Source organism: Grammomys surdaster, unplaced genomic scaffold, assembly GCF_004785775.1.
Source record: "Grammomys surdaster isolate TR1022 unplaced genomic scaffold, NIH_TR_1.0 191, whole genome shotgun sequence".
Lineage (NCBI taxonomy): Eukaryota > Metazoa > Chordata > Mammalia > Rodentia > Muridae > Grammomys > Grammomys surdaster.
Window position 1 is genome coordinate 9005990 of NW_021604636.1, and position 13949 is coordinate 9019938.

The window sequence follows — 13949 nt, forward strand, 5'->3', positions numbered from 1 at the left end:
GAAAATAAAATCAAATCCAAACACAGTTGATTTCAAAAAATAATAAAAATCAGGCCATAAATTAATTACATATAGACAATTAACATTATAAAAAGAATGAAGGGCTTTAAGAGTTTCTTCTTTGAGAAGATAAATAAAATTGAGGGATCCCTGAGTGAACTAACAAAAAGAAAGAAAAAAAAGAAAGGACTCAAATTAACAGAATCAGAAATGAACAGAAGAACATTACAACAGACACTAAAGAAATTGAGAGAATTATAAGGAAATGCTTGAAAAATTTGTACTCCACTAAGTTGGACGAATCTAAAAGAAATGGGTGAATTTCTGGATTCAACCAAAATACCTAGAAAATGTCAATAACCTAAATAGAACAATAAAATTATATTGAAGTAATAATTAAAAGCTTTCCATCAAAATTCACAGCAGAATTCTACCAGATTTCTAATGAAGATCTACAGCCAAATCTTCTTAAACCATTCAAATATAAGAAATAAAAGAAACAGAAGGAGCACTCACAAACTTCTTCCAGGAAGCCAGTATCACTTTAATATCCAAAGAAGTAAAAGACAGAATAACAACAATCAACGATAAAATGAAAGGCCAACACTTTTGTTGAATGTAGACTCAAAATATTCAGTAATATACTTGAAAACAGAGTACAAGCATACATTAAAAAAAATTATCCACAATGGTGAAATTGGCTTTTATCCTATAAATAGAAGAATGTTCAACATATTTAACTCAAAACTATAATAAACATAAATGGGCTTAAATATAAAAATTACATGATTATCTTCATAGATGCATAAAATGTCTGTGATAAAATGCCCTCATGATAAAAGCCCAAGAGAATAGAGTACTAGAGGCAAGAAACATGGAAATAATAAAATCTGTCTGTGAGAATACTGCAGCTAACATCATCCTAAATTGAGGAGGACTTTAAATAATCCTACTGAAGTCAGGAATGAGATAGGGATTTCTACTGTCCCCACTTCCTTTCAATACTGTGCTCAAAGTACTAGCTTAAGAAATAAAAGAAGGAAATTAAAGGGATACAAATAGGAAGAGAGGAAGTTATACTATCTCTATTTGCAGATGACATGAATGTGTGCATTATAAGGTTGTGAAATTCTACTAGAACTCCTAGATACAGAAAATCTAGCAATGTGGCATGATACAGACTGAATTCTACAAATCAACAGCTTTTCTATACACTATTAACAAACATACAGAGAAAGAGACAATGGACAGATCCTCATACACAATAGCCTTAAATAAAATAAAATATTTTAAAATAAAGCTTACCAAAAAGTGAAGGGCTTTTACCATAAAAATATTAAACAGCTGAAGAAAGACATAGAGAAATACACTAGAAAATGGAAAGATATCACATGCTCATGAATTGGCAAAATTATTATAAAAATGACCATTTTCAGAAGCTACTTATAGATTCAATATAATCCCAATCAAAACCCTCATTTCACTCTTTAGAGAAATAAAAATGTCTACACTAAAATTCATGTGAAGCCATCAAAACTCAAAAGACAAAGAATCCAAAGAACCAAATACTGAGCCTGGAGTATGAACAGAGAGTTCTTAAAAGAAGAAAAATGGCTACCTAATATCTCAAAAAGTGTCCACTATCCTTAACAATTATGAAAATGCATGTCAAAACAAGTGTGGAATTGCATCTTACTCCATATAGAATGGCAAAGAGTAACAAAGCAACTGACAACTAATGTTTGAAGGGTGAATGGAAAAAAGAACCCACATTCACTGCTGGTGCCTCCCCAATGGAAATCAATGTGGAAATCAAATCCTCCAGAAAGCTAAAAGAAAATCTACTATATGTCCCAGCTTTACCACTCTTTGGGTATGCCCAAAGGACTGGTATCCTATTCTGCAGGTTCTTGCTCAGCCATGTACATTGTTGGTATTCCTTCCACAGTGTGCCCAGCAGTTACCTAGCAACAGCTAGGTAGTCCTGGCTTGCTATGAAAGGGATTGTTTGGCCTCTCAGATGCTCTGAGTCTCTGACTCGCTGACCCTCTTCATTCTCCCTGACCTCTTCTTCCTTTCCTCCTTCCCCTCCCCCTCTCTCCATGTGTTCCTGGAAGGCCTCTGCGCTCTCTCTCTCTCTCTCTCTCTCTCTCTCTCTCTCTCTCTCTCATTCTCTGTTCCCTCTCTTTTTCTTTTTCTGCCTCTATTCCCTTCTGAAACCCCCCTTCCAAAGTTCCCAAATAAACTCTATTCTATACTAGACCCATCAAATGGCTGGTACCTCTCGGCGGAGGGATGCCTCAGCATGAGCCCACTTAAGAACCCCCTCTCACTGCACCATACTGTACCCTACAATACATATCTGTCTTTATAAAACACAATATTCATTGACATCCTATTCACAATACCTAGGAAATGGAAATATACTAATGTCCTCCAACCAATGAATGAATAATAAAAATATAGTACAAATACACCATGAAATTTTATCAGATGTAAAGAAAAATGAAATCATAAACTTTGAAAGTAAGTAGTTGAAGCTGGAAGAGATCATATTGAATGAGGTGGCCCTGACCGAGAAAGACAAATGTAACATGTTATCACTCACTTGAGGCTCCTAAAAAATCTTCAGATATAAGGTGTGCCCAGTAGATCCTGGAGATCTACTTTGTACATATAATCTGTAGAAACAAGCAAAGTAAAGAGGCCATTGCCTGGGCAAATTGGTGGGGGGAATCATAGAATTTAGAGATATAAGTGTCCTTCATTTTTGACTTATTTTCAAAGCAAAAACGAATTTGGAAACATCTGGTCCATAAGCAAAATATTTCAGTGAGGAAATTCTTGCTAATTGATTTGACCACCAGTGCTTACTGAAGTTGGTACTATTGATATTTATAAGAGGAAAGTAGAGTGGATAGTTCAATTCATAAATTTACTTTTAATTTTAAGCCAGAAAGTTAAATATAAGCATATAAGACGTTTGTAGGTTCAGCAACTTTAAAAACTGTTCCACTTTCGCATTTCACTGACACTATTAGACACTACAACTATATTTATGTAGGAGAGTATAAAATGATAAAGGACACAGAAAACAAGGAACTCTCAGTATTTTGTGATTTCTTAAATACAGATGGATTTTTAAATACAAACAGATACAGTTTTTAAACCTGTGCCAGAAGACCCTAGATTGTGAGAATGAGTCTGTTCCAGGGGATTCAACAGAAGAGTATTAGCGCTTTTTAAAGGAGCAGAACTGAGAGAATACACACACACACACACACACACACACACACACACACACACATTTATTAGAGTAGCTTACAAGCTGTGGTGTGACTATCACTATGACTGTCTCCCTATAGAAAGGCCAAAAATCTGGTTGTTGTTCAACCCACAAGATTAGATGTCTTAACTAGTCTTTTGGTCTAGAAGGAGGTTCATATACCAGTGAAGGAAAGCTTCAGTAGCAGGATAGATGAACCTGTCATTCAGAATGAGGGCAAACAGGCAAAAGAAAGTGCTTCCTTCTTCCTTGTCCTATTATGTGGTCTGCTACCGGAACCAGATTTAGGGTGGGCTTTCTGACCTCTAGTAATCCAGATTTAGAATTCCTTCCTACCTCAAAAGATCCAATCAAGAAAATCCTTTACTGGTGTGCCCAATTGCTTAGGCATTAGTCAATTTCAGATATAGTAAGCTGACAATTAATAATGACTATCACTGTAGTCTGGGGCTTTTATGGCAATGTCTAACTTGTTTCTTCCAATAGCCCTGTTATAGTTCATATTGATTGTCAAATTGACAGGATATAGAAATACTTAGGGTACAAACTTTGGGTATGTCTATAAGGGATTTTCTACAGAATTTAGGTAGTAAAATCTGAGTGTTGAATTAAGTCCATGAGAAAACACACAGACACTCTGAAAGTCCCAAAGGAAGCCTTTATTACTTGCGGGTGGCTACAAAGAGAAGTTGCCCAAATCATGCAGCCTACAGCTTTACTGTTCTTTGTCATCTAAGTACAAAACCCACCTCCTAGTTGACACATTCATTTAGCAAGAACAGATAACAAGAAGCAAATCTACAGAAGACAAAAGAAAGTGCCATTTGTATATTTAGGAACGTTCCTGAATCTGGAAACTATGGACTAAGTTTTTGATGGATTAGGTCTTTGTTTCCATTTTGGCAGGTGTTGGGGGCTACATGTTGTGTTTTATAGTCGGATTGATGTCTCCAACATAGTGCCAGTTGTACTAAGGTCTGGGCCCTTTTACATGTTAATGTGGGTGGCACCATTCCATAGGCTGGAGTCTGGAATCAAATCAGTAGAAAGCGAGCAGAGTATCGGGATCCATCTCTCTGCTTCCTGAGTGTGTGCACCTCAAGCTATTTGTCTCATAGCTTCCTTGCCATGATGTGCTGTACCATCAAAATATAAGCTAAAAATAAACCCTTTACTCCTCAATTTGCTCTTACCAAGTACTTTGTTCTACAGTGACAAAAGTGACTAGTGCAAACCCCATGTGATTGATACTTGAACATTGATTTTACAATAAAGAGCATTGAGGCTAGTAAGTGATGGGCCTCAGATCATATGGTTGGTCACATGGTTGGGAGGCAAATGTGTTCTTTTTATTCCTTACTCTACATTGGAAAACATTCCAAATCTACCCTATTTTCTAATCCTGTTGTTATTATTCATCTGTAGACACTATCTCCTTTTCTTCTACTGGGGTAAACCCTGATTCGAGATTCTAGAGATGGAAGGTGCTGCTTGCTGAGAATTAATGAAAAGAAATGATGTTTATAGCATCAAAGTATCCCTATTCCTCCACCACTTCGTTACCCATTTTACCTTGATTGTTTAACTACAGTTCCAGATTAGCACTTGTTTGGTGATAAAATATCTGCATTTTAACTCCAATAACACTTATATTTATTCAAGATATTCACAACAAAATATGATAAGCAATTGGTTAAAACTGCTTAGAACTTCAAATCACTTTCACTCTATCTACTGTGACTAAAATGCCCTATTTCCCACACATATTAAGTTGGCAGAACAGTATCTACAGTCACATCTACTCATAGAAATAAAGATTTATATAATTTTCTATAAACGAGGTTTGCCCATGACATCTTTATTAAATTCTCTTTGTATCATTCATCAGGTTGTATTAAGGGCTACAGATTGAAGGCAGAAGTTTTCTGTAGAAAACCTCAGACACTTCTACTTGCAAGGCCTTAGCCTCAAACTGTATTCTATTCTTCCATCAAGGAAAGAGATTCTTGGGCATTATATCTGATACAAATGTAGCTCGAACGACTTTTGTGTGGTACTATTCACCTCCACCAGTACAAAGCTTTGACATACACAATGCAATTATTTCAAAATCTTTCCATAAAAGGTGCAAAACCTTTGCATTACTTGGCAGCCTGATAAACAGTCTGCAACTAGCTAACAAAGAGAATGGGGAGAGCAGAGAGGAGAGGCTAAAGCTGTCATGGTTTAGGAGTATGGTTTCAGCATCTTTTAAGAGTTGGCTTACCAGACTCCCTTTCACTGAGAGAACCTCCTGAGTGAACCAAAAGATTAAGTTCAATTTTTCCCATTGAGAAGCTCATTAGAGGGCTTATAAATATGCCTTTCTTGAGAGACTCAGTTTAAATTTAACTGTTAACAACGGCACTTACTTCATCAGTCTTGGTCACCTTTTGAACCCAATCAGCTCAAACTTGCTCAGTTCAAAAGTACAAAGCGCTGATGATTAGAAAGAATCTTTCTTTGCGTTTTCCAGGCATGGTTAGCACTCTCCCCTTTTATATTATATGCCATTGTTTTGTGACTTGAGACTTCTAAATTTTTTGTCATTTATGCACTGTTCACGACTGCTGTGGGCCAGATTTTTTTCTTTTTCAAAAGGAGCTCTGGCAAAGTTTTATTAAAGGAAAACTTTCTTGTTCACTTCTCACCAGTCTGCTCTGGCATGCTTCTAATAACATCAGAATCACCTGGGTCAATGATAGCCAGTGTGCATACTCTGTAGTATTTTCCACAAGCTGTGCCCAGTTCAATATTATTGCCACTGTAGTGATGGACACCGGTTTTAGCCAACATGGCATAGTATTCTATTTCAGATTTCCTCAAAGCTGGGCAGTTGTTGGCGAGGATAACCAACTTCGCTTTGCCTTGTCTGATCATCTTCAGAGTCTGTTTGTACCCCAGCACGTACTTTCCACTTTTCATAACAAGCTGGAGCCTAGAGTTGATCGACTTCAGAGACTTTTTCGTCTTCTTTGCGGCCACCATCTTCCTGCCTTAGGTGCGAGACAGCCCCCAATCCAGCAGAGCTCACTCACCAAGAGCCGCCAGATTTTAACTGAGTTTTGGGTATTTGGTGGTGGGAATCAGTGTAAGTGAAGAAGTATATGATCATGTGTAGAATGTGAACAGAAGCAAAATAACAGATTTGCACATCAGAAGGAAATGGAGCATGCAGCAGGCCGGGAATTCCTTGTTTCCTTACAATGGTCACAAAAACTAGAAACAATACTTGCTCATGTGTCTACAAGGGGCCCACAGTTTATGGTTCTGTACATCGGGTCAGCTCTCATCTTTACGCTCTGTTTTATGGGTATGCTTTTTGTGTAACATGAGCTTTGAACTCATACTAGGAAGTACAGAGAGCAGCTGAAAACAGATAAAGGAACTGCTGTCTTGAATCCTCTATTTTAAATGCCACATGAAGAGCTTTTCTGTTTTAATTGTCACAATTACTTTTCTATCTGACCAGCTCTTAAAGTGACTGTTTCTGCCTCCACTCTCCAATAGCAGGACAAGCCATCATCGCTGCTCTTTGGTCCATGTTACTGAATGTATCAATACCTAAATGGTGGCTTTTTCATTTATATCCCTACCTGTATATCATCAGATTGAGCTTCAAAACTAGAAATTAGATCATACCATCATACTAATGTATCCAATTGCTGCACACTGAAGTTGGGTTATATTAAAATCTCATTCTCATGACTACACATCAATACTATGCCTTACATACTGGCTCTCTAACTGCAGTCTGATATACTGTGTGTCATACACACTGGCCTTTCTTCCTGAAATACGACTGTATTACCCATTGTGGTTGCCTCTGCTTTTATTTTTCTTTAATCCCTGGGAGCCTTCTCATCATTAGTCTCTGCTTCTCCAAGAGTCTATACTAATTACTCAACATATGTCCTTGTTGGTTCCTATCTCTCCTGCTTTTTCCTATTCTACTGTTCAGTTTTCTTTCTTTATAATACTTATTCCTATCTGGAATTATCCATCAATTGACTTCATTGTTCAGTTACTATGTGGATGCTAAGTGAATGCATGTAGAAAGAATATCTAAAGAATATTGTACATTAAGAAAAAAGATGAATGTGATCTCCCACTAAGATGAAGAGTTTTCTATGTGCTAGCTGTGACAAGAAGATTTATCTTGAACAAATACAGTGTTATAAATATGAAGGCAATTAAATAATTTATTCATTTGCTAGTTTGATAGCAAAACTTCACTCTATCTTCTCCGCTACTCAGGTAAATGATTTCCCGAGGCTGAATGTGCAGCATTTAGAATATTTTATTATGTTATCCAACACCCTTGAGTAAACTTAAGATAAAGGAAAGCCACTCAGAAAACCTTGCTTTTTCTAGTGATATGCTACCTGATTATTAATTAGCATCCCTGCTTATGTCAGGGAACCAGAAGTATGCCATGACATGATCTTGAACATCTTCCCTAGGACTTGTTGCTTAAGTTATAACTCCGTTTGTCTTGTAGTGCTTAATATGGTATATAAAACAGTTGGTTTCACCAGATTTGAAAATTGTGAAAGGAAATTAGATGTCAGAAACAGAGGGAAGGAAAGATGTAGGAAGGGCTTCCCTTGTCAGGGAATGCCTGGATTTTTCTCTCTATTTGAAAACTCTTAAGAATGTTGTTTTTACTCTGTGCACCAAGAAGATGTCCAAAAACCCATGTTTCTCACCATGGAGGATGATAAAACCAAAGTCCTGGGATTTTAATAATTTTGGACTTGTTAGTGAAGAGTATCATAGATATTTGTAAAAGTATAAAGAATTATACTTACAGAGTTTAATCCCCACTGCTTGAAAGTCAGGAGATAGTTTATCTGTATTTCTAATTGTGAAACCTAATCTCAGAGATGTAGGAATATTTACATAAACACGAAAGGCTCAAGATGAAATGTGTAAATGCATTCTTGTGTCTCTGTCTATTGGAATCTCATGCTCATCTTATTCCTTTTCTCTCTTGCCAGTAAATGGTCTGGATTAGAGAGTTCTGCTGAAAGAAACAGTGTGAGCTTGATTATTATGCTTTGTGTTAACATGGCACCAGCAATCTTATTATTACTATAAGACCTGAGATTCAGGTATCATTATAGAGAAAAATAATAGATTTTGCACTAATGTAACAGAAAAATAGTTTTATCAGAAGGATCACCAGTTCTTACTTAATCTTTAGTTCAAAGCAGAATCAATTTCTTAAGTATTCCCATGAGATAGTGGTATTTGAGAATTCATTAAAGAGCTCATCATTTTTGCTTCCTCTTCAAAATTCTGTTAGGTCACGTCACAGTGTTTGCTATTGATTTGACCCAAGCTGAAAAGCTGTCCCACAGGCAGACATTTGGGGAACATGATCTTTAAGTAGACTTGGGAAGCAATCCAACAGGGACGATGTTATATGTTGACAAGACAATAGTTACCAACTAAGACAATGGCTCTCCAACTTCCTAATGCTGTGGCCCTTCTGAGTGATTCCTCATGTGGTGACTCGCAACCATAAAACTATTTTCTTGCTACTTCAAACTGTAATTTTGCTACTGTTGTTATGTATTATAATATAAATATCTGCATTTTCTGATGGTTTTAGGTAAGCTCTGTGAAAGTATCATTCAACCCTCAAAGGCATCACCATACACTGATTGAGAATCACTGTCCTAGAGTATTGAATCAGGACTAAGAAGTTCTTTTTACAAGGAATCTGGTTTTAGGTTCCAGTTAAAAAATTATTCAGTAAACTTTCTCAGAAGAAAATGTGCCAATGAAAATTTGGAGAAAATCCAAGTAAAAATTCATTAGTCTCTTAAAACTTACCAAGGAATAGAGACAGATTTCAGCTATCCACTTACTATGGTTTAGTCTAGAAACTATTTAATTTAAAAAGGGAGCCTCAGAAATCTCATAGCTATGATTTAAAAAAAGTTAATTTTATTTAATGATGCCTGTAATTCACAACATCTTCAACCTTAGAATTGTTGACTCATTGGCATTATATATGACCTTATTGCACATCTGCTCAGATTACCGTGCAGATTCAACTAACTCCTTTGTATATGTGGCAGTTTATACATGTGGCTTCTCACTATCAAGGCATTTCCTGCTCCATGGTTTCTCTTTACTGGTTTCTTTCCCTATTATTTATTTATTTATTTATTTATTTATTTATTTGGCTTCTGACAGCTCCATTATCTAATAAATTCCAGAGACTTATCTATTTATTTATTTTTATTATTTTTTATTGGATGTTTTATTTACATTTCATATGTTGTCCCCTTAATACATCCCCCACCCACCCAGGAACCCCCTATCCCCTGACCCCTCCTCCTGCTTCTCTGTGGATGTACCCTTACTTACCCTCCCACTCCCACCTCCCCACCCTCAAGTCCCCACCCCCGGGGCATCCAGCCTTCATAAGGCCAAGAATCTCTTCTCCTACCTATGCCCAGCAGGGCCCTCCGCTCTTACTTATACAGCTGAAGCCATGGGTCCCTCCCTAAGTGCTCCCAAGCTGGTTGTTTAGACCCTGGGAGTTGTGGTTGGTTGGTATTGTTGCTCTCCTCATGGAGCCACAAACCCTTTCAGCTCCAATGGTATTCACTCTAACTCCTCCATTGGGAACCCCATGATCAGTTCAGTGTCTAGTTGTGAGCATCTGCCTCTGAATATGTCAGACTCTTGCAGACCTCTGAGGAGACATCTATATCAGGCTCTTATCAGCATGCACTTCCTGACTTCCACATCAGCATCTACCTATGGTGACTGCACATGGGATGGATACTCAGGTGGAATGGTCTTCAGACGGCCCCTCCTTCAGTTTCTGTCCCTCACTTTGTCTCCATATTTGCTCCCTTGAGTATTTTGTTGCTCCTTCTAAGAAGGACTGAATCATCCCCACTTGCTCTTCCTTCTTCATGAGCTTCATGTGGCCTGTGAGTTGAATCTTGGGCATTTCAAGGTTCTGGGCTAATATCCAGTTATCAGTGAGTGAATACCATGTGTGTTCTTTTGTGATTGGCTTACCTCACTCAGGATGATAATTTCTAGTTCCATCCATTTACCTAGGAAATTCTTGAATTCATTGTTTTTAATAGCTGAGTAATACTCCATTGTGTAAATGTACCACATTTTTTGAATCCATTCCTCAGTTGAAGGACATCTGGGTTCTTTCCAGCTCCTGGCTATTATAAATAAGGCTGCTATGAACATGGTTGAGCATATGTCCTTGTTATATGTTAGAACATCTTCTGGGTATATGCCTAGGAGTGGTATAGCTGGATCCTCAGGTAATGCTATGTCCAATTTTCTGAGGAACCACCAGACTGATTTTCAAAGTGGTTGCACCGTCTTGCAGTCCCACCAACAACGGAGGAGTGTTCCTCTTTCTCCACACCCTTGCAAGCATCTACTATCACCTGAGTTTTTAATCTTAGCCATTCTGACTGGTGTGAGATGGAATCTCAGGATTGTTTTGATTTGCATTTCCCTGAGGACTAAGGATACTGAACATTTCTTTAGGTGCTTCTTGGCCATTCGAGTTTCCTCCGTTGAAAATTCTTTGTTAAGCTCTATACCCCATTTTTTAATAGGGTTATTTGGTTGTCTGGAGTCTAATTTCTTAAGTTCTTTGTATATATTGGATATTAGCCTTCTATCAGATGTAGGATTGGTAAAGATCTTTTCCCAATTTGTTGATTGTCATTTTGTCCTATTGACAGTGTCCTTTGCCTTACAGAAACTTTGCAATTTCATGAAGTCCCATTTGTCAATTCTTGATCTTAGAGCATATGCCACTGGTGTTCTGTTCAGGAACTTTTCCCCTGTGCCCAAGTATTCGAGGCTCTTTCCCACCTTCTCTTCTATTAGTTTCAGTGTATCTGGTTTTATGTGGAGGTCCTTTATCCACTTAGACTTGAGCTTTGTACAAGGAGATAAGAATGGATCAATTTTCATTCTTCTACATGTTGTCCTCCAGTTGAACCAGCACCATTTGTTGAAAATGCTGTCCTTTTTCCAATGGACAATTTTAGCTCCTTTGTGACCATAGGTGTGTGGATTCATTTCTGGGTCTTCAATTCTATTCCATTGATCTTCCTGCCTGTCTCTGTACCAATACCAAGTAGTTTTTATCACTATTGCTCTGTAGTACAGCTTGAGGTCAGGGATGGTGATTCCTCCAGAAGTTCTTTTATTGTTGAGAAAAGTTTTTGCTATCCTGGGTTTTTTGTTATTCCATATGAATTTGAGAATTTCCTTTTCTAACTGTGTGAAGAATTGAGTTGGGATTTTAATGGGAATTGCATCGAATCTGTAGATTGCTTTTGGCAAGATGGCCATTTTATTATATTAATCCTGCCAATCCATGAGCATGGGAGATCTTTCCATCTTCTGAGATCTTCTTCAATTTCTTTCTTCAGGGATTTGAAGTTCTTGTCATACAGGTCTCTCACTTGCTTGGTTAGATTTACACCAAGGTATTTTATATTATTTGCGACTATTGTGAAGGGTGTCATTTCCCTAATTTCTTTTTCAGTCTGTTTATCTTTCATGTAGAGGAAGGCTACTGATTTGTTTGAGTTGATTTTACAACCAGCCACTTTGCTGAAGTTGTTTATCAGGTTTAGGTGTTCTCTGGTGGAAGTTTTGGTGTCACTTAAGTATGCTATCATATCATCTGCAAATAGTGATATTTTGACTTCTTCCTTTCCTATTTGTATCCCTTTGACTTCTTTTTGTTGTCTAATTGCTCTGGCTAGGACTTCCAGTACTATATTGAATAGGTAGGGGGAGAGTGGGCAGCCTTGTCTAGTCCCTGATCTTAGTGGGATTGCTTCAAGTTTCTCTCCACTTAGTTTGATTATTTATTTATTTGTTTGTTTGTTTGTTTATTTATTTGGCTTCTGACAGCTCTATTATCTAATAAATTCCAGTGACTTATCTATTTATTTTTATTCATTCATTTTACATTTTGATTGTTGTCTCGTATCCCAGTCCCTCCAACAGTCATTTCCCTTCCTCCCTCCTTCTTCCCCCTCTTCTCTGAGAGAATGAAGGTCCCTGGTTATCATCCCCTCCATTGTACATCACGTCTCTGTAGGGCACTTCTCCCACTGAGGCCAGTCAAGGCAGCTGAGTTAGGGGGCTCGATTCTACAGATAAGCATCAACTTTAAGAATAGTTCTTGCTCTTGTTGTTTGGGATCCACATGAAGACTGAGCTGTATATCTGTACATATATGTGGGGTCCTAGGTCCAGCCAGTATATACTCTTTGCTTGGTGGTTCAGTCTATGAGAGTCCCCAATGGTTCAGGTTAGTTGACTCATTTGGACTTCCTGTGGAGTTCCTATCCTGTTCAAGACCTTCAATTCTTCTCCCAACTCCTCCATAATAGCCCCCAAGCTCCATCCAATGTTGAGCTGTGGTTCTCTGCATCTGTCTGAGTCAGCTGCTGGATGAAGCCTCTCAGAGAACAGCCATACTATGCTCCTGTCTGCAAGCATAACAGAGTATCATTAGGAGTGTCAGGGATTGGTGATTGTCAATGGGATGTGTCTCTATTTGGGCTGGTTATTGCTTGTCCACTTCCTCAGTATTTGCTCCATCCCCAGTCCCAGCATGTTTTGTAGCCAGGATAAATTTGAGGTGGAAAGTTTTGTGGGTATGTTAGTGCTCTTATCCCTCTACTAGGGTTCCTGTCTGGTTACATGAGGTGGCCTCTTCAGGTTCAATATCCCAACTGCTGTGACTCTCAGCTAATGTAGTGCCCATTGATTCTCAGTCAACTCCCTTATCTCAGGGAAATGCACCTGCCTCCCAAGCCATGTGCAGAATCCATTCATTCTCATGGCTATCAGGCCACCTCTCTTGTCTTTCCCCATACCTGATCTTGAATGCACCCCCTACTCCTCTCCCCATCCCTCTTCCATCCAGTACCCTCCCTCCATTTGCCTCCTATAACTATTTTACTCCCATTCTGAGTTAGATTCAAGCAACCTCCCTGGAGCCTTCCTTCTTGTTTAGCTTCTTTGAGTCTGTGGTATGTAGCATGAGAATCTTTTATTTTATGGCTAATATCCATTTATAAGTGAGTACATACCATACATGTCTTTTTTGGGTCTGGGGTACCTCACTCAGGATGATGTTCTCAAGTTCCATCAATTTGACTGCAAAATTCATGATCTTTTTAAAAGCTGAATAGTATTACAGTGTATAAATGTACCACATTTTCTTTATCCATTCTTCAGTTGAAGAGCATCTAGCGTATTTCCAGTTTCTGGCTATTATGAATAAAGTTGCTATGAACATAGTTGAGAAAGTGTCCCTGTGGTTTATTGAACATATACTCAGGAGTGAAATAGCTGGGTCATGAGGTATAAATTTCCAGCTTTCTGAGAAACTGCCAAATTGATTTCCAAAGTTGTACAAATTTGTACTCCCACCAGCAATGAAGAGATGTTTTCCATGTTCCATATCCTTGTTAACATGTACCATTATCTGAGTTTTTTATTTTAGCCTTTCTGGTGGGTGTAAGATGGAATCTCAGGGTAATCTTGATTTGTATTTCCCTGAGATCTAAAGACTTTGAACATTTCTTTAAGT

General features: G+C 37.9%; 1 protein-coding gene across 1 annotated transcript; it reads right to left on the bottom strand.

Annotated features, from left to right (window-relative positions):
- Positions 1 to 5915: 5915 nt before the first annotated feature.
- LOC114622802 (60S ribosomal protein L30-like) lies at positions 5916 to 6340 on the bottom strand. The gene has a single exon (XM_028769304.1). It carries the CDS (start codon positions 6311 to 6313, stop codon positions 5966 to 5968), a length of 348 nt encoding a protein of 115 aa, XP_028625137.1. The 5' UTR covers positions 6314 to 6340; the 3' UTR covers positions 5916 to 5965.
- Between the last annotated feature and the right edge of the window lie 7609 nt (positions 6341 to 13949).